Below are 22,413 nucleotides of genomic sequence, written 5' to 3' on the forward strand. Positions count from 1 at the left end.
CTTATCATTAACTCATTTCGGAGCATTACATATAGTAGTTTTGTACTTGTTCATTAGTCACAAATTGTTTTGTTTACTAGGAATTTGGTCTAGTACCTAAATTAATTTTCCTGTTTTCAAGTCAGCATTTATCAATTGACAATCTCAATTTTTTACAATCTCAATTTTATACTATGTATTTTTTATTGTTTTGTACTCATGATTATTGAGTCAATTTATCATATTTCAACTGATTGTCTCAATTTTTTATTATGTCATTTTTATTGTTTTGTACTCCTGACTATTGAGTCAATTATTCGTATCTCATCAGTCAACTGCCCTGTGTGGCATTTCCTAAATCTAAGACAATATGTCACGTTTCTCAAAGTATATAATAAATCTATTGAACTGTTTTACTTAAACCTTATTTTTTATTTGGCGTCTTCCCCAGCTACCAGTTTTATTATAAATTATCATTCATTTTTTAGCATGTTGGATTTGTGCAGTAGTACAATAAATATACAATTCATACATCTTAACATTTTTTATTTACAAAAGCATTTCTTACAGTCCACTATTATTTCATTCAGTGGCACAGATCACACATGTTAAAATGGTCCTCCTTCGGCCAGATCAAGGCCAGTGACCTGGGACAACTCATTATCTAATGACCCCTGGTCAACTCAAACTTTTTTAAATTTGTAAAAAAAAAATCATCCTGATCTTTAACATTGACGCCTTAGTTTAGGGTCCAATTTTTGACATTAACTATTGTATTAGCATTGTTTGTATTAATAGATTCTCATTCATTTTCAAGGTTAACTGGACCCCAGACAAGCACGCTGCGCTCGTGTTGGTACCAGTTTCTCAAGACCTGAATCATTGTAAGCTGCCACACTGCATCCTGTGCACAAGTTGCTCGAGCGCCACCATTATCACTTGCTTGGTGTCACATCACTCAGTTCATTTGGCTCTCCACACAAGCCTTGGTGACACATCTTCTTGCAAACGTTTGCGCTTTAAACGTGGGCACACGCACAACTACAGTTGGCAGCATTTTAGGGTCGCAAGTATTCTAATTTTAAGTTGTAGTAATCTTTGTAATCATGGCTACTGAAGTTCTTCCAACTGATATCTCGGCGCTAATAGCAAAGAGAAAAAATCTGTTTGATCACCTACAGTGGCTCATTGATCAGTTTAATTTTGAAACGCCTAGAAATCAGCTAGAATATCATGAATTAATCACTGTCAAAGAGGAAATTGATACCCTTCGACACGCCTATGTTAATATCAAGGATAGCTTAGACGAAGGGGATCCCAATGGAGACAAAACTATTCATTATGAAATTTCAAAAAATTTTATTAACATTACTTCTAGAATCAAGGCCAATCTGGCAGCCTTTGAAGAGGCCAATAGGGTTCTCGTTGAACCTGCATTAGTGCATGCCCCCACTCCACGACCTATTCAATTTTCACAAGGTTTCAAATTACCAGAAATACCATTACCTCGTTTTAATGGTGATTTGAAAATTGGTTGAATTTTCGTTCTGCATTTACTAGTATTATAGTTGATAATGATTCAGTTGATAACAGTGCAAAGTTTCAATATCTCAAACAGGTATTATCCGGCGAAGCGTTGAATAGAATCGCCAATGCACCACCAGGTGATTTCACTTTAGCTTGGAATTTGTTGAAAACCAGGTACGACAATCCAATACTTATTGCTGATCGACATGTTTCGGCAATCTTGAACCCACCGCAACTCAATTCAAAATCAGCACAATCTTGGCGCAGTCTTATTGACCATCAAAAAACAAACATTTTTGCTTTAGAAGCACTTGATTTAGGTATAGATGTTAAAGACCTTCTGTTCATGTATGTCACTGTGTCTCGTTTTGATATTGCTACCCTACGTGATTGGGAGCGATACAACTCTACTATGGATGATGTTTCTATTGACAATCTCTGGAACTTTATGGAGTCCCAACATAAAGTGTCACAAGCTGTGTCACTTAATTTGAATCACTCAGCTCAGGTCAATCCTAGGGCTAACCAGCAGCAGCCCAGCAGATCGCAGCTCTTTCTTTCAACTCTAACAATCGTAGTATTGGAACATCCAATTCATCATTCAACAACAGTCGCAGTACTGCTACACCCAATTCGGTATTTCAACGTCCCAATGCTTGCTTGTATTGTAACAACTCAGCACATTCTGTCTTCGCTTGTTCTCAGCTGTCAAATCTACAGCCACAAGCTCGTGTTGACGCAGTACGCAAAAAGCACTTGTGCTTCAATTGTCTCCGCCCATTTTCAACAGGACACCAATGCTTTGGTGCATGTAAGCAGTGTGGCAAGGCACATCATTCCATTTTGCACGGTGCATCATTTCAATTTACGTCATCTGGCTCTAAGGCTACAGCAAATGCCAACAGTGTTCAATTAAGGAATACTACAATTTCCTCCAACAGCAGTCGTTCAGCACATCTTCACAGCTGCAGTTGTGGTTCACAGCCGGCAGTCAACCTCCGCACGTCGCCGCTCGCTTCATCATCAGTTGTCGCATCTACTTCTGAACAGTCATTGAATTCAACTGTAGAGTCATCTGCTAGGTCGCCGATTCCAGCCGCTGGTCAAGTAGTTAGTAATTCCAGTCACACATATGATGGCAACAAAAATTCAACAGTATCCATCATGCCTACTGCAGAGGTAGTAGTCTATGATAAGGTTGGTCAACCTATTTTGTGTCGCACGTTGTTGGACACAGGTAGTGACACCTGTTTCATTTCCAAACATCTTGCTTCACGGTTGTCTTTAGTTTCAACTTGTCATAACAATACTATACATACAGTTTCTGGCATCAATACAGCACCGATGTATTCCACATCTGTGGAAGTGTTTTCTTCTGATCGCACATGGTCTAGAAAGGTCTCTTGCATTATTGCTGACAAAATTACACCCAGTCTTCCACCAGTAGGAATTGATATTTCAAAGCTTAGTTTGCCCACTCACATTCAGCTTGCTGATCCTGCTTTTCACCTTTCTCAGGGAATCGATCTTCTTTTGAGCGTTTCAGTCTATGCTTCCATATTGACATTCGGTCAAATTCAAATTTCATCTGACTGCATTTTGCAAGGCACCAACTAGGTTGGGTGGTTTGGGGTGCTGTCTTGTCCACGCATTCATCTCAGATAGAACCTTCTGTTCATTCCAACTTCATTTCTACTTGTGAGATTTCCAATCAGATGGAAAAATTTTGGAAGCTTGAAGAAGTTCTTCCCAAGGACAATCTAACAGCTGAGCACCGAAAGATTGAACAGCATTATCTTGCCAATGTCGAGCGTGCCTCAGACGGCAGATTTTCTGTGGCTCTTCCCAAAAAGAGTCATTTCACACTCTAGGTCAATCTCGTTTCCAAGCTCTTAACCGTTTCCATTCACTGGAAAAAAGATTGGCTGCTAATCCTGAATTGAAGGAGCAGTATACGGCATTCATGGATGAGTATCAATCATTGGGACACATGTCTCCAGTTCCACCCTCGCAACCATTTGACAAATGTTTCCACATTCCGCATCACCCAGTCTTCAAGCCTGATTCTACAACTACCAAACTTCGAGTAGTATTTGATGCGTCGGCAAAATCTAATACCGGCGTTTCTCTCAACGAAGTACTGCATATAGGTTATACAGTTCAACCTGAACTTTTCGACATTGTTTTGCGATTTCGTACGCATCGAATAGCATTTATTTCAGATGTGACTAAAATGTATCGTCAGATTTTGCTGCATCCTGATGATCGTAACTTCCAACGTATTTTTTGGCGAGCAGACATCAACCAACCTATTCAGGAATTCGTTCTGAATACTGTCAGCTATGGAACTGCACCTGCTGCCTTTTTAGCAACACGTACACTCAATCATCTTGCTGATATAGACTGTCAACCAGATTCACCAGTTTCCATCACTATCAAAAATAGCTTTTACGTTGATGATCTTATTTCAGGTTGTTCATCTCTTGAAGAAGCTATTCCTCTGGTTCAACAGCTGATTGCTACACTGCAGGGAGGTGGTTTTGAGCTTAGAAAGTGGCTTTCTAATTCTAGTGAATTATTATCTACTATTCCGTCACATTTGATTGAGACAGTTTCGTCAAAACCTCTATCCGATTCTAATGATAGCGTTGTCAAGGCTCTAGGCCTCATTTGGAATGCCACTTCGGATGTTCTCCTCATTTCATCTAGTGTTTCAGAAGTTTTACCCAAAAAATCATTCACAAAAAGGGAATTTCTCTCTTGCATATCCAGCATTTTTGATCCGCTTGGTCTAATCTCTCCGTTGTCATCCTACCAAAAATTTTATTTCAAAAACTCTGGTTATTAAAAATTGACTGGGATCAGAAACTTCCTCAGGATTTATTGGAGGAATGGTTAGCAATTCTACATCAACTACCAAGTATTTCCAACATTTCAATTCCACGCTGTGTCTTACCTCATGACGTTGATGCCTCTTTGGAATTACATGCGTTCTGCGATGCCAGTATCGCCGCATATGGTGCTTGTCTATACATACGCAGTGAATCACCAACTGGAGTCAAGACTCAATTACTCACCTCAAAATCGAAGTTGGCGTCTCTCAACCCATTGTTAACAATCCCACGGTTAGAATTACAAGCCGCTCTATTAGCATCACGTCTAGTCAACAAAGTAATCAGCGCTGCAAAACTTGTTTTTTCAGGAGTCTATTTATGGTCCGACTCAAAAATAGTGTGTGATTGGCTGAAGGTCATGCCAAATCGTTCTGATATTTTCGTTTCAACCAGAATCTCAGAGATTCAAAACACCACTTCTAATTTCCATTGGAATCATGTACGCACAGCAGACAATCCTGCCGACCTGGTTTCTAGGGGTTGCTCACCTAACATTTTGGTTTCTAGTAAGTTGTGGTGGAATGGACCATCATGGCTAGCAAATTCACCCGCAACCTGGAAGGAGATTTCATCGAATGTAATCATTTCACAGCCTAAAATCTCGCTTGTCACTTGTTCAACAACTACATTGTTTTCAGATTTATCGTCAAAAATTTCATCATATCACAAATTAGTTCGCATTGCTGCTTACATTCTTCGTTTCATTCATAATTTGAAGCATTGCCGTGAACCAGCATCTCAGCAATCTGTTGAACTGTCGGTTCAGGAAATTCAAACTGCTGAATTGCACATCATTCAAGACATTCAATCAGATGTTTTTGCCGACGATTTGAAATCTTTGCGTCAGGGTAAGGAGCTGCCCTCCAATAGTTCTATCAAGTCACTCTCTCCATTTATTCATACTGACAATCTTCTGAGAGTAGGTGGTCGTCTTCGGGAGGCAGATATTCCATTCGACTATAAACATCAAATCTTATTGCCAGCTAAACATAGGTTCACGCGTGCGCTCATTGTCTCATTTCATAGACGTCTTCAACATGCTGGCGTTCAGGTCACTATGGCCAGTATTCGACAACGGTTTTGGATACCATCCACCCGTCGCATCATCAAGAGTGTAATAAAGGGTTGCAAAATGTGTTTTCGTTTCTCTACGTTTCGTTCCGAGCAAATCATGGGGCATCTTCCCGCAGTTCGTGTACAACCGGATTTTCCATTTTATAATTGTGGAGTTGACTACGCAGGTCCTCTTTCAATTCGTCTTGGTGGCTCAAAGTCGCACAATTTCTCCAAGGCTTACCTTGCTTTGTTATTTGCATGGTAACGCGCGCAGTTCACGTAGAGGTGGTCTCCGAGCTTTCAACAAAGGCCTTCATTGCCGCACTCATCAGGTTCTCTGCTCGTCGTGGCATCCCTTTTGCCATTCATTCAGACAATGCTACAACGTTTGTTGGCGCTCACAATGAACTCAATGAGTTACATGCATTTCTTTCAGATTCTGCTATTCAGTCTGAAATTCACAACTTTGCCGCCGTTTTCAACATTGGTTGGCATTTCATCCCTCCCAGGGCTCCTCATTTTGGAGGTCTATGGGAAAACGCTGTAAAAAATTTTAAACGAATTTTCAGAGTGGTCACTTTGAATAAGATTTTGAATTTTGAAGAGCTTTCCACGCTGTCTGCACAGATTGAAGCTATCCTCAACTCCCGGCCTCTTGTGCCTCTGTCTGAGGACCCTCAAGATTTAGCATACTTGTCTCCTGGGCATTTTTTGGTTGGTCGTCCGCTCACCGCACTGCCGTTCCACACACCAACCACCACTCACATCGATCACCGTTCACGCTGGCGTCAGTTAGCACTGATCACTCAGGAACTCTGGATCGTTGGTCTGCTGAGTTTCTAGTCACACTTCAAAGGAAGAGCAAGTGGAGCTCTGAATCTGAAAACCTGCAGATTGGTGCTGTGGTTATTCTCAAGGACACGGGTACGTCACCTTCGGTATGGAAACTAGCGCGCATCACGGCCGTTCATCCAGGGAAGGACAACAAGGTACGGGTGGTCACCGTTCGCACCGCATCAGGCACTTTCAAGCGGGCTATTTCTAGCATTGCACCGCTTCCACTCGACGAGGAATTTTCTGATTAATTCAGCATTGCTCATCCGACATAATCTCCGTTCTTTTTGTTCTCTCGTATGTCTCTCTTTTGAGACCCTGCAGGCCTCAAGGGGGCCAGGTTTATGTCAGATTTCGCACTATGCATTGTGTTCTTGTCCCAACTTGTCGCGTTAGTGCGCAAGTCACTTTGTCATCGGTCCACTTTTACTGTGTTTTCTGCAGTTCACGGATTACATCAGTTTTTTGTCATGCTACATTCATAGGCGCCGACTTGTCAAAATTATTGGGGGGGCCCTAACCGGGTGGTCCGCCAACCCCCCCCCCCCAACAAATTTTTTTTAAATTTATAAGGCCTAGAAATGCTTTATTTAACTACTGGTATAAAATATTTTTCAAAAAGTCAAATTTATGGAAGAAAAAAGCTTACTTCTTTCTATTTATTAAAAATACAGAGAGTATGAAGAATAAATTACTGTATTTAACCCAATATGTATATATACATATTGATTGGTTGGCCAATGTCCCTAAATCATGGACCAATTTTGAATTTATAAGACCTAAAACGCTGTATTTAATTATGCAGTATAAAGAATATAGGCAGAAACAAATCACATTTTACTCTTTCACACTAAAATAAAATAAAAATGAGCAAAATTAATGAACTAAAAATAGCATAAAGAATATCTAATATTACTCGAAAAGCCAAATTTTCAGAAGATAAAAAGCCTAGGTCTACTTACTTAAAATACAGAGAGTATGAAGAATAAAATAATTACTGTATTTAATTCAGTTTAACTTACATACATATCCATTGATTGGCCAATGTCCTTCTCCTTATACCATTGAAAAAGTATGCCTTCTGAGTTCATTGCTGCTTATAAACTCGTTCATCACCGTGCTCAAGTGAACTTCGTCCAGGACATCACGGTGGGCGTGAAGGACTGCTAAATTGTTCAGCCGTTTCTGTCCCATTGTTGATCTCAGATACGTCTTCAGTCGACGGAGTGCACTAAAAGAGCGTTCTGCCGTTGCCGACGAAATTGGCACTACTTGAAGAAGCTTGATCACTTTAACCACTTCTGACAGCATTTTTTTAATGGCTGGCTCTTGTGAAAGATATTTCCTTACATCACGCATTGATTTCATTTTTAAATTATTTTGCCTATTAATATCGGCTAACATGTTTAGATGTATTTGCAACCTTTCAACATCCAGGTCATTTTTAAAAAAATCTTTCGACTGTTCGAAACTTGAACCTTCTTCGTTCGCCACTAACACACTCAAAAACTCTTTTTCGACCGCAACGAGCCGCGACAAGCCCGTGGACTCAAAGCGTTCTTTGATGCAAGATCGCACCGTTTCACACACCTCGATGTAGAGAGCTTTGAAGTAGTCCTTTGGGGTGTTGAAGTTATGTGGTGAGCTGGCTCCGTCGTTTTCATATCTATTTGGAACGCGCCGTTTCCTTGGAATCACAGGCTCTTCTACTTGTGAAAATTTGTTTTTTAAGCACGACTTCCAAAACTCCTCAAAGCCATCTCGCTTATCATCTAAAATGCTAATCAATCCTTTAAACATGCCTTCCACTTCAGTTACACTTAGATGAGGGCTCTGAATGTTTTCGTTAACTTCTTCTACTACGTTCATTACATGGCAATATAAATTCAAAAATAAATAAGTCCTGAACAGTATCATAGATTCAAGAAAACCCGCACATTTATAACCTGCTTCAGTTTTGTCTGTTGAGGAAAATATCTCAAAAAACTGTAGGAGATCTTCATAGTTTTTCAAAATCCTCTGTATACTTGAAGCTCGCATTGTCCATCGGGTCGGGCAAAGTGGTCGAAGATTGGCTTGATTATTTTCACTTTCGAGGCGTATGTTTCTAAATAAATTGATTCTTTTGTTAGATTCCTTAACTGTATTTATTAGATCTTTGGCTAAGGCCATAACATCCCTCATGCATGGGAGGCAAGAAAGGCTGTCCTGCACTGCTAAGTTCAAACTATGGGCTGTACAGTGCACGTAGTGTGCCTGGGGCTGAATATCCAAAAGTAACTTTTGCAGGCCTTTAAATCTTCCTCTCATGTTTGCCGCTCCATCATAGCACTGTCCTCTCAATTTTTCAATAGGTAAATTAAGCCGCGCAAAAATGTCCTTAACAATTTTGAAAAGAGTTTGTGCTTCGGTATTAGGAGTCTCATATAAACCAATAAAGTCTTCATTGATTATTAAATCGTCACTTACAGTTCGAACACAAAATGACACTTGCTCATGAATCGATATATCACTTGTTTCGTCCACAATAATTGAAAAGTGTTCACTATTCTTGATTTTATCTAGCACTGAGCGCACAACAGATTTGCCCAATATATCAATTATCTCATTTTGAACGTCATGTGAGATCCATTTATACCCAGAACGCCCCAACCAGTCTTTTAACTCAGGAACGTCTTTTTTCCTAAGTTCTAGCAATTGCAAAAAATTTGAGTTAATATCTTCATGTCCTCTTATGGCCAAACCTTGCCGGCAAAGGTACTTAACTGTTGTAAAAATAATTTCAAGAGCCAAACGGGCTTTCTTCATGTCACTGTTCAATTGATCATTTAATTGAGCGGCTACACTTGGTTTTGCTAAAGATGAAAGTTTTAAAACTCCTTCCTTATGCACAGACGTATTTTCATGAGTACGAAATTTGTCCAATCCCTTTTTCCAGTTAGAAAAACCAACAGTAGTAAACGCATCTTCTTTCTTGGTAGTCAATTGGAGAAGGCCCTTGGCCTCTGCCTCTTTGCAGGTCTGACAAAAAACTTTATCCATTGTTGCGTCATATTGTAACCATTTATATTTAGTCACCCAAGACTTCTGGAACGATCTTCCTCCAATAGGCTTGTCATTAGGTTTTGTATTTTGCTGTGAAAAGCTCACGCCTGATGTTGAAGCAGTTGTTTCGACATTTGCCGGGGTTGCAGTGTCAATGCGAGGCTTCTTAGTGATGAATTTATCCATTATAGGCTACAAAAAAAATCACTAATGCAGAAGCCGACAAAATAAACACTTACTCTAAAAACACTACATACTGTGCACAATTCTAACAATTGCAGCCCTAACAACACGTCAACACATGAAATTAGGTTATACGCGAACGCGACCGTGTCATAACTCACTTGACAAGCAAGAAGCAACTAGCCAACTATCACAACTACACAACACAAGACAGACTAGAATGCAGTGTGTCCAGCCCGGGAAAAATTAAGTACTAATTATCAAAATATCCCTCGCAAAATGTACTACGGCTGGACACACTGCTAGAGTGAGTGCAGGAGCAGTGGCGCAATTTTTGGCATGAGTGTGCGGGGAGGGGTGGGTTGTTTGACTTACCGGGTCGTCGCCCTCTACGCCTTCTAGACAATAACAATAACAAGTAGACAATAACAATAACAGTGGTTCGCGTCGCAGCACAGTTCCAAATTCTTATAACTATCTATGACTCCCCTTACCCTCATGCTTCAACACTCATCTCTTTGGCTAAACTTACTCAGTTTTACATCGTATTAAGTTCGTAAAAGCACAACACAGTATGACATTGTGTTGAGAGTAATTGGTTTAGTACTGTTTAAAGAGTTTATAGTAGCGTATCACGCGATGCTTTAAACTTACAAGCAAAATGTAATTATCCTTCTCAACAAATTATTGGGGGGGCTCCGCCCCCTCAACTAAATTTTTGGGGGGGCTCGAGCCCCTTGGGCCCCATGGAGTCGGCGCCTATGGCTACATTTGTACATTAATTTTATTGTGCATTTTGGTATTATTTAATATTATTTTGGAGTATTTCCTACCGTGTCTAGACGTTTTTTACGCATATCTTTTTCATCGACGTGGCTATGCGTGGCTTCTTGCAGCGTAATTCGTACATGCACTTTCCTGGTTTCCTTTTTCACACAGAAATGGCGTAGCATATCAACATCAACGTTTTCCAGTTCTTCGGTTTTTTGTCACCTTCAATTCAAAATTTTCAATTCTCAGTTTTAAATTCATGTTTATTCAACGTAGAATGTTTCTTCCAGTGCTTCGATAAAGTTTCAGTATTTTCGGTTCGTTAGTTTGTGAAATATCTTCAATATCAGTATTTGGTATGTTCCAACACGTTTCATTCGTCACGAGTGCTTCGAATTTTTATCTTCAATTTAAATTTATTCACTTCTCAGTGTGAGAACTCAAATCATTTTCATATTACTGATTATGAAAATCAAGTTTCCAGAACATTCAACATTCAGCAACAAGTTATATGATTGAACTGAACATTCATTTGCGGTAGGCATTTTGTGGTAGGGCTTGAGGCCCAATTTCGCATTCATTCGTTTCATTGAAGTAATTCTGGTCTCGCGGGACATTATTACTGGTGTGTTGCTTGCATTCCAAGATCACACTCTCATCATTTCACGGTGCAGTCAGACGTTCTGCTCTGTATCCGTTTTGTTAGGTTAGTCAGCTAGCTACCTAATCATTCATTGCTAGATCGAAGTATTAGCAATTTTTCATGTCTACCCCGTAGATGGTGTATCAGTTTCAATCAGTTCTTTTAGTGATCTACGAACATTTGTTACATTTCATTCACCATGCCAAGCATTTGGATGGTTGTCTATTCAGACATTCACTTAGCATCAGTGTTGTGATTTTTGGCCGTAGCCAACTCAATTAGCTTTGCATTTCATTCACCGTGCCTAACTTTTGGACGGTTCATTCAATTCAAATTCAGTGAATCTTCAGCTACGTTACTTTCAAGTTTATGTGTTGCATATCTCAACTGTGTCACACCGTCATTGTGTCAGTCTTGCCCGTATCGCACTGACAATAGTTAACCTGACATTACCCACTCATCGCTGTGTCGCCGCCGTTCCTGTGTCGTCACCACTGAGCCATCGCTGTTGGCTATCCTGATTCGTCACCATTCCAGTCCGGAGTCTGTCGCTCGGATTGATTCTTGTCCTGCTTGCGGTTCATCCAAGTCGCCGCTCTTCATGGCTCGCCGTCCAGTCCAGCTCCGGTAGCTCGCTCTGGTCCGCTCCATTTCGTGGGTCCATCCAGGTCTCCACCATCGTCCGGTATCATCGAGGGGGTCTCGATGTACTGCCCATCCAATTCAAGATTGGATCTCATGCTCTTCATGCATTTGATAAGTATTCTGTATCAATTTTGAATCATTATCAGCATTTTTCATTATTTGTTCAATTGCCTTGTTTGTTTAATTATTATTTGACCTTTTCAGGGTTTACTTGGAATTATTTATTCTAAAGTCGCGATTCCCACTTGTTGACACAACTTTTTACCAATATTTTTGGAAGTATTGCAAGTATTTGTACTTTACATTATTCATATTTGACTTATTATATCAAGCATTAAGATTTAGTCTAGGCCATTGTCAATTACGTTCTTGAATACAGTGTCTGTTTCATTTCACTGTACTACCTATTTTATATTGTCTTTAAAATTATTAATTGCATTGAATATATGCTTTTCAATCGACGTTCAACTCATGATTATTTAGTGTATCTAATAAAACCTATCCAGAACTACAAAGGTTTTAATATGTCCTGAAAGCATTCGTTTTTTTTTGATACCTTTAGTATTTACATTTCAATTGTTCTGTTTTGGCAGTTTACCTTTACCTTTTGTATTTTTTGCGATTACTCATTGACCTGCCTTTTTTCTATTACTCATTGTCATTTGAAGGTTTATTTTCTCTTTGAACTTATTCATTAACTCATTTCGGAGCATTACATATAGTAGTTTTGTACTTGTTCATTAGTCACAAATTGTTTTGTTTACTAGGAATTTGGTCTAGTACCTAAATTAATTTTCCTGTTTTCAAGTCAGCATTTATCAATTGACAATCTCAATTTTTACAATCTCAATTTTATACTATGTATTTTTTATTGTTTTGTACTCATGATTATTGAGTCAATTTATCATATTTCAACTGATTGTCTCAATTTTTTATTATGTCATTTTTATTGTTTTGTACTCCTGACTATTGAGTCAATTATTCGTATCTCATCAGTCAACTGCCCTGTGTGGCATTTCCTAAATCTAAGACAATATGTCACGTTTCTCAAAGTATATAATAAATCTATTGAACTGTTTTACTTAAACCTTATTTTTTATTTGGCGTCTTCCCCAGCTACCAGTTTTATTATAAATTATCATTCATTTTTTAGCATGTTGGATTTGTGCAGTAGTACAATAAATATACAATTCATACATCTTAACATTTTTTATTTACAAAAGCATTTCTTACAGTCCACTATTATTTCATTCAGTGGCACAGATCACACATATGATTGAATTTTTTTGAAAATAACTATTCCAATTTTCAGATACTTTTGATAATTGTAGGTTTAATACTAAATAATTAGCTTATCAGCTTGAAAACATTAAATTATTGTAATGTAATTTGTGTTTTTCGCAGACCAATGCGGAACAGCTGATCATTATAAATATAAGTTTAACAACTTAAGTTTTAACAAATATAAGTTTAACAACTAGTTTGACACTAGACTGCAGAATAGTAAAAGTGGGTTAATTACCATTTTCCCTGTCGGGGCACTTCTCCCGGCAGTTGGCGCCATAGAACCCGGGCGTACAGGCCTGTTCACAGTGCTCTCCCTCCCAGCCCCGTTCACAGTGACACTCTCCCGTCTGCTGGTCGCACGACGCTCTGTTCTCGCACGGACATTTCTCCGAACAGTCCGACCCGAAAAAGCCCCGGTCACAAGTCGTTTCGCATTTCACTCCTGCAATGTAAATAATGAAGACAACAATGAGAATATTCTTAACTCTGTTGAAGTTGAGACAGATTTGTAATAAGATAATATTAGTACAATATAAATTGATGTAGAGTTCCTTAGTGAACCATCACACGATCAAATATTTTATAAAGATCTTTCATGAGTAGATGAAATGTTGATAAAATATTTGACAGGTCAAACAGGGAATCAAATCTTATATATTATATATCTAACTTCTATTCTATATCTTATACAGAGTGCCCCGCGAAAGGTTTAACAGCTGAAGAGTATACTTTCTACAAGAAATTTGCAACAAAAAATGTTCAGTAAAATTTTCTTTTATCAATCTTAGTTTTCAAGATGTATAAATTTTTCGATATTTCTTAAAAATTCCAATAACTAGAAAACTATCAGTCAAAATCAATAAGGATATGGTTGGAAAGAGGAACAAATTTTCAGATTCATCATTTTGTTACTTCTACGTTTTTGAACTTTTTATGAGCATTCAAACTGTTTGAAAGTTAGCTTTGAAGTCGACGAATCTAATTTTTTCAACTTTGAGCGTTCATAAAAAGTTCAATAATGTCAATCAAAAAAACAAATTATATGATTTTAATTTTAATTGGAAATTTCGTCCTCTTTTCAACCATTTCCTTGGAATTGATTTTTGACTGATAGTTTCCAATTTATTGAAATTTTTCAAAAAGTCGAAAATAATGACAACTAAGGTCGATATAAGAAAACTTTACTGAACATTTTTTGTTGCAAATTTCAAGTGGAATCTTTAGTCTTCGGCTGTTAAGACCTTTCATGGGACATCATCATATATACAATTAATAAAAAAAAATCAATATAGCATCTACGGGATAGGAAATACATGTTTCATCAGATCTGAACTACCGAACTGATTAGATTGAAATTTTACATAAACATTCTGAATTTACCGAAGATAGTTAAAGGCTTGTTTTAATCTTTATTAATTATAATTTTGATAATTGAAACAAATTGATACGGTACCTCTCCAGTTCATCTTGCACTGACACTGGCCGGTGACATGGTCGCAGTTGATGATGTTGTCGACCATGCACTCGCACTGCTGCTTGCAGCCTCGGCCGAACCACCCCGTCGGGCACTTGTTCTCGCAAAACTCACCAAAGTAGCCTGGCGCGCAGTTGCATGTACCTGCACACAATCACAACTCCAATCAATCATCATTTCATCTTACAACTTCCACTTTATTGTCGTGAATAATTGAAACTAAATAATTGATTATTACCGAAAAATATTTGATTTGTTCAAATTAATGAAAGAGATTAATTGACCAATTTGATCTCTCATTGAAGTAATAGACTTCACACTGAAATAAGATTTTACAGTAACTATTTACTTGGAATATAAGGAATATATTGTAAATTGTTTTTGATCAAATGGCAAATAAATCAATTTGATTTGATAAGGGCCTGGCCACACAGAGAGCAAACTGCAATCAGAAATCATTAGGTGATTAGGAGGATATAAATATCTGAAATATGAATGTGAATATCTGAGATGAATATGTAGCCATAGATATTTATATATGATCGTGGCCAGGCCCTAAGAAAGTGTCAAGACCGTGGCACTCTCATTGGTGACCCCGTGATCCCCCGTTGGTCCCAAACTCAAACTTACAGTTGTTGACTAACATAAAACTGATGACTTTGTCTTAATGGAAAGCACTGAATAGAGTGAAGTTCCAAGTGACAGAAAAAATGTATAGAATTCTTATAAGATTTCAAGTTTGAACACACCTAGTTGCGATTAGTAGTATAGTATTAAAAAACTAGGGTAATAAAGTATTCGATCTTGACTGCTACACAAAACAATCAAGAATAACAATATTTAGTGTTGAATGTAAAAGTAAGGTCATGGAAAGTTTATTAAAATTATAATTTAGTTTTAGTATTGTATGAATATGAACATATTTCCAATAAAAATATATTCCTCTAAATATAGACTGGCGGTTTTCAAACACAAATTTATTGAGCAAATAATAATTATTAGTAAAACTATATAATTCAACTTTGAGCAACACAATATGACTAACTACAACACTCAGTTTAGATAAAAGCGACAAAAATTTATTAAAAAGATACTACAACTACTGTAGGTAATATAAATACATATATGAGAGCAGAAAAAAGAACTATCAATCAACTACCCAGTTGAAAAAACATCAACATAATAATTTATGAAGCATTAAATAATCACAGGTTTATTACAGAAAATATATTCATGCACAACATTTCATGTTAACTAAGAATAAAAAATCTATAATCATTAAATAGCTAATGATATTTCATCAATTAGTAGGCTACGGTTCACAAAAATTATTTTAAACTATGTACTTGCAAAAATTTCTCTCAACAAAATGAATGAGTTTATAGAAAAATAATTTAAGATGCTATATAGTATGGTATAGACGGGCTAACCCAATTTAAATGATGCAATCCAACTATTGAGACTTTTCTTCAAACAATGTAGAGTATAGACACTACAACCTCATAACAAATTTGCGGTTTTATGGAGAAAAATGAATAGAAATTTGTTTATTATGAGGTTTAACTACTGCCTTTTCAAATTTAAGCTACCGGTTCATTAAACCATCATCCATTTTATTATCTAATCTTCCATCATATGTTACTACATACTATCAAGTAAAGGCAACAGAAAAATCGAGCTAATCTTCTGAAGTAATTTAACAAACACAAACTAACGAGCCAAAATGCTTCTCATTTTTCAAATACCTGAATTTTTGTGCACATCTGAAAAATCACAAACACAGATTGTATGACTATATTTTCAAACCTATTGTGAACTAAACTACAAATTCAAATCAATATTTTCAATAGAATGTTTCAACAAAAAAGAACATGTTCAAACGTATTTCAAATCAAGAAAAAATAATCATTTCAAATTTATACATTATGGATGATTCAAACAGACTTGCAGTACGTTGAAAATGAATTGGTAGTGAGGTACTTTGAGAAAACATAATTTTCTTCTTAGAAAGACAGAGAGGTAATATGATGTGTTTCCGAATTATTATTTTCAAAATAATAAGTTATAAAAGAAAAAGTGAAGAATGTAATATGCTTTCTACAGAGGGACTTCAATACAATTATTATTCTCAACAAATTTCTTCAATCAATTAAAAGCTCTAAGAAACAAGTCTGCTTGTTCAGAAAAAAACACTACATCTTCTAGAAAGAACAAGATATTATGAATTGCCACGAACCACGCTAAAATATTAATTATTTCAATCATACTGTATAGTTTTGAATGATACTAGTACATAGGACTGTACTGTATAGTACTGTACTAGTACTGTATAGTTTTGAATGATACTAGTACACATGAAAATAACGTGACGAGGGGAATGATGGAGCCGAATCTTGTATTGCTTTATCATTCAATTATTCAATTCCTATTTGAAAGTAGAACGAAGTGGCTGAATAATCTCAGACAGAGTCCCGACTTGTTTAGCTGGTGTTAGGTTAAGGCATTCAATTACACATCTAGACACAACTATCAAACGGACAGATCTATGATTCAATTTGATTGGACACATGAAGAGACTCACCATTGACGGGTTCACAGCCTGCATTGTTGTGGCATGAACATTTCTGAGTGCAGTTTTGGCCGAAGTAATTCTCACTGCATGGTCTATCGCATTCTTGGCCCAACCAACCTGAAAAATACAGAGATTTTCAATTTTTGATAAGTTACAAGCCAAAAGTTTTTAGCCGTTCGAATAGGTGAAAATGTTGAACGTCTATCCGATGTTCAACCCTTCTCTAACTAGCCATAACGATTATTTTTGAGTTGTCAATTACCAATTTATTATCTTACTGAAGGACTCCATTATTTATTTGAAAATATACACATTTGAGGACACCAGGAACTAAATCCCATTATTACCCTCATAACACACATTGAGTTTGGTTGTTATTTATTGAAGTTTTTCGGTTTGCCGTTTGAGTTTGACACCTTGTAAGACCGGACTCCCCAAATTATTGGAGATACAATTTGAAAAACAATACATGAAAAGAAAAATAAGATAACTAATACTATTGAGTTTCAGGAAAAAACTGAAAACAAGAAAAAAAACAAAATAATAGAAAACCTTGCGTAAAAAACGTATTAAATACTTATATCATTTATATGATCAAATTCATGACAATAGATATTTGATAGTTTATATATTTAAAAGAAATATGGAAGCACACAGGATTTCTCCCAATATTTGCTTCCTAAACACTACTACAATAATTCATACTGCAAACTTAAGAGTTTGTGTCAGTGTGAATGGAAAGATAAAAACATAAAAGTTAAAATACAATTAAAAATTGTTACCTACCATAGAACCACACTATTAAAGTTGCAAAAAATTATAAATTTATGTAAAAAAACAGCATAAAAACTAAAAATATTCGTAAAATAGATTATAAATCACAGCTTCCTGACGTTGCCTGATTTTTGCGGAGATGAGATTGATGAAGGTCAGAGGTTGGAAACAAGAAGGGAGGTGACCGTTTGGTAAGAGGCAGATAGTTGAAGCTTGAAGAGATTGAAGCTCATGCTGAGCTGTACTGTCGAAAAAAGATGATGATGATGATGATGATGATGATGATGATGATGATGATGATGATGATAGTGATGATGAAAATGATGATGATGATGATGATGAGATGATGATGATGATGATGATGATGATGATGATGATGATGATGATGATAGTGATGATGAAAATGATGATGATGATGATGATGATGATGATGATGATGAAGATGAAGAAGAAGAAGAAGAAGAGAAGAAGAAGAAGAAGAAGAAGAAGAAGAAGAAGAAGATGATGATGAAGAGGGAGAGGAAGAAGGAGGAGAAGAAGAAAAAAAGAAGCGTCCTGACTCAGTCTCCTTACTATTTGTTTGATTTGGAAGGTGAATGAAAACGATAATAATTAATTTCTGTAAGATGTTGTGTGTCAATTTATTCCTACTTTGGAATATATGATAAACTAGTTTTCAATCTCGACATCCAAAATACATTAACAAGTTTATAAAATTACTGTTTAATAATTACCTGGTGGACAAATGCACCGGCCGTTATCCGGCGAGCAGGTAGCACCGTTCTTGCACTGGCACCTGAGCGCACAATCCTGTCCGTAGAAGCCAGGTGGACACTCTTCGCTGCATGTTGTGCCACGGTAACCTAGCAAAATATACACATTATTTATTTATAGCATCAAATTATTCATTTGTTAAAAGTAAGGTAAACACATTAAGTTATGTAGGACTGATTTCTTGGACATTAATCAAATCTAATGGACCATTAAACCTATAGATGTGACATATTTATAGTATTAAATTATTCATTTGTTAATAGTATGGTGAACACATCAAGTTATGCAGGACTGGTTTCTAGGACATTTATCAAATCTAATGGACTATTAAACCTATAGATGTGATATAGGCTTAATTGTCCATTAGATTTAATAAGTGTCCTAGGAACCAGACCTCATTGTATTACATTATTATTTTTATTACTTACTAGCAGGTAACCCGTGCTTTGCACTGGGGAAAATTAAAAAAAAGATATAGTGCCGGTTGCACAAGAGCCGGTTAAATTTTAATCGTGATTAATTCCACGAGAACCAATCAGAGAAGCCCTCTTATCAAAAATGCCTTAGGCCAAGGCCATAGTGAACCTATTTAACTCTAGAAATAAATTTGGATTTTTTCAAGATCTAGTGATGATATCAGTAAGCAATGACTTACCAGCGGAGCAAATGCAGGTGCCGTTGGTAGGCAGACACTGGGCATCGTTGTGACACTCACAGTTCTTGGAGCAGCCCTTGCCGAACTTGTACATGGGACATGGCCGGGCGCAGTTCTGCCCATCCCAGCCTGGTTGGCACACGCATGCTCCGGTCCATGGGTGACACCTGACACAAATGCGTTTTCAAACACCAACAGAAAATGAATTACGTTTTTGCTTTCAAGAAAACAGTATATTATTATGATTTGTGGATCTAGTGACTACAGAGGAGCTTCATCTTCTTCTGGAAAACATTTTCCTGAAGAGAAGAATAATAAGGAATTTGATCCCCTGATATGCACAACTTAATTCATCGACCAAAACCCTTAACTTTCCTCCTCCTACTAACCAAGCCCCATTTTAGTCTGTGAAATAGTAAAATAAAGTATTACTTTTACAGAAAATTAAACACTGTATTCAGAGATGTTCTAAAATTTATCTTGTTGGAATAAATACACAATGTGTTATCTTTTCAACTTGATGTTTCATTTTCATTTTGTACTACTTTTTCTCCATAGGGAGAAAATTTTCAATCCATTTTTCCATGAATAATATTGATAACGGTGGACCAGTACCAATTCATAATGCGTACAGTTGTGTAATGACTGTACTAATTCAATCTCTATTCAATTTATTGTCAAAATTAATTTTTGTAGACTAAGTCACAGAATAGGTACAGAATGGAAACTGTCAATAAAACGCTTATCTAACCAATGATTTTTACATGTCGCAAATACTAGACACGACACGTGACCTTGGGAAGTTCCAATCCTGGTCTTCTGATTGGCTCGTAGCAGTGAACGAGATCAATTGATCCGGATCATTAAAGTGATCCGAACCTACCATCAATACTATTACAATGCGGCGCTTCCTAACAAGATGGAGGATTTTTGCGACAGGGTACTAGCCAAGTTTCCATACTGTATGTATACTGTGACTAAGTCTTCTCCTTTGGAAGAATACCAAAGGTAAACCAGCAACCGGAAGTTTTTCATACAAACTTGAATTACACATTTTTCAAAAAAAAAAAACAAACAAAAACAAAATACATCCACCATTAGGCTAGGCGCACACCAGTTGGTCAGGACATGACAAGGCATGATCAGACACGTTTAGTCACAATACTTCACATAGTTGCTTATGACGCAACTCACACTGATTAGTCATTGCAATTACACATGTCTTCATAAGCAACTATGTGAAGTATCGTGAATGAACGTGTCTGATCATGTCTTGTCTTGTCTTGACTAACTGCTGTGTGCCTAGCCTTGAAGGGAACTGTTAGGCTGGTCACACACCGATTAGTCAAGACAAGACTAGTCAAGTTTAGTCACAATACTTCACTTAGTTGCTATCACAATAGTTGCTTGTGAAGACATGTCTAATTGCAATGACTAATCAGTGTGAGTTGCGTCATAAGCAACAATGTGAAGTATTGTGACTAAACGTGACTAGTCTTGTCTTGACTAATCGGTGTGTGACTAGCCTTAGAATTAGCATGCTATTCAAGAACAATGTTAAATAAAATTCTTGTGAATGGAGTTCGTACCATATCCTTGTAATGGAGTTCTAGAGAATCCTCAATTGCTAGAATCTGACACACTATTGTTTCAAGATCCGTGACTCAACATAATGTGACATTTCCTTCAATTGTGGCACATCAAATTAGAAAATTACAATAAAAACCTCTCACATTGGCAGAGCTAATAAAACAGATGCAATCAAGAATGAAGTGTGTGTGTGTGTGTGTGAATGAGTAAAAGGATTTTCCATAAAAATACAGAGTGGCTCAAAAGTCACTGGACGGTTGGAGTTGGTTGAAAGATAAACTATTCAAGTTGAAATAACATAGGTAAAATAACAAGATGTAGCAAAATAGTTTAGCCTGTGATGTTGGTAAATAAATAATTCATGGAACAGTGTTCCAGAAAGACCTTAAAAATGTATTAATGGAATTGGAGAACAATTTTAACAATCATAACATATTGTAAATATTGTTTGTAATGAGAAAAATTTCAAACAGATCTAGTCTGGCTCTAACCAACTGTCCAGTGACATTTGCGCCACTCTGTATATAGATAAACATATAAAAACTTATGTAGTAATAAACTTAATGAATAAATAAATAACTTTATGATAAATTAATGGTGTCTTGCATTTTTGCTAGCACTTTGACTTGTCTTGTATTCCTTCACATAATACAACATTTTGAATAAAATAGCATGTGATTCAAATGTTCTTATGTAATGGACAATTATTAAAGAAAAAGTGATTTAGGTTTGTTCGAAAAACGTCTGATGGTGGTCACTTTATTGAATATGGTTCAAAGCATATCATTTCATTGTGGGTCAGTGAGTGTAAAGTCATAGAAATAAAATTCCAACTCACATTTCAGTATTCTCGGCCACACATTGGCAAACGTCTTTGCAGGTAGGACCATAGAGGCCCTCCGGACAGGTGCGCTTGGTGCACTCCTTGCCTCCCCACCCATCCGCGCACTTACAAGCACCTGTCATCTGGTTGCAGACGCCTCCGTTCTGGCAACTGCACGTCATGTTGCAATTTATTCCCCATGCGTTTTCCTCACATCTGTCGGCGCACTGCAACATTAATAATAAATATCAATTCAATTATTAAATGCATATGAATCAAATAAATACAAATAAAATAGGATATACAACAAATAGTGTGTTTCAATTTTATTATGAAGCCATTCTTCAGCATCTCTGATAGAAAAAATATCAATAAATAACTGAATAATGAAGTGAATAACAATCTCTGATAACATTGGTTTATTTATTCAAACTAATATTGAGGGTTGAACATATTAAGTTTGTTTTTCAGGTCTCCTTCAAAATTATTTCTCAATATGTGAATGTTTCCGATTTTAGTGATATAATAAAAAATATTTCTTCTATGTATGGTTTTGAAGCATATAAATTTAAAAATCTCAAGGATTTAAAATTTTGTGAAGTGAAGAACTACAAGACAATTTATATCGGGCTATGTGTATGTGTAACCTTATCTAAATTTGGGAGAGGAGTAGCACAAGGTTACCTTATTTTTCATCTCCCTATCATTTTGATGATGTACTTATTGTATGAATAAATAAAGAATAAATACTATTCTGAAGCATTATATTTTTTCGTTAGGGCTACTCTTGAATAGAAAAAAAATGAAAATTCAAGTACCCTTACTTGGATTTTTTATTTCTATTCTGAAGCATATTTATTGAACAGATTGTTGTTACATTATTTGTA

At 36.6% G+C, this 22,413-nt stretch overlaps 1 protein-coding gene across 1 annotated transcript in view; it reads right to left on the minus strand.

The window, feature by feature from the left end:
- The window catches only part of LOC111056905 (protein draper), an 81,774-nt gene that overhangs the window by 12,287 nt on the left and 47,074 nt on the right, over nt 1-22,413 (minus strand). Inside the window, exons 10-15 of the mRNA XM_039434537.1 lie at nt 21,542-21,753; nt 19,114-19,280; nt 18,419-18,547; nt 16,920-17,027; nt 14,318-14,482; nt 13,157-13,306 (exon numbers count right to left, since the gene is read on the minus strand). Of these exons, the coding sequence (XP_039290471.1) occupies nt 13,157-13,306; nt 14,318-14,482; nt 16,920-17,027; nt 18,419-18,547; nt 19,114-19,280; nt 21,542-21,753 (931 nt within the window). The remainder of the gene's footprint in view (nt 1-13,156; nt 13,307-14,317; nt 14,483-16,919; nt 17,028-18,418; nt 18,548-19,113; nt 19,281-21,541; nt 21,754-22,413) is intronic.

This window comes from Nilaparvata lugens, chromosome 8, assembly GCF_014356525.2.
Source record: "Nilaparvata lugens isolate BPH chromosome 8, ASM1435652v1, whole genome shotgun sequence".
NCBI classification, from domain to species: Eukaryota; Metazoa; Arthropoda; class Insecta; order Hemiptera; family Delphacidae; genus Nilaparvata; species Nilaparvata lugens.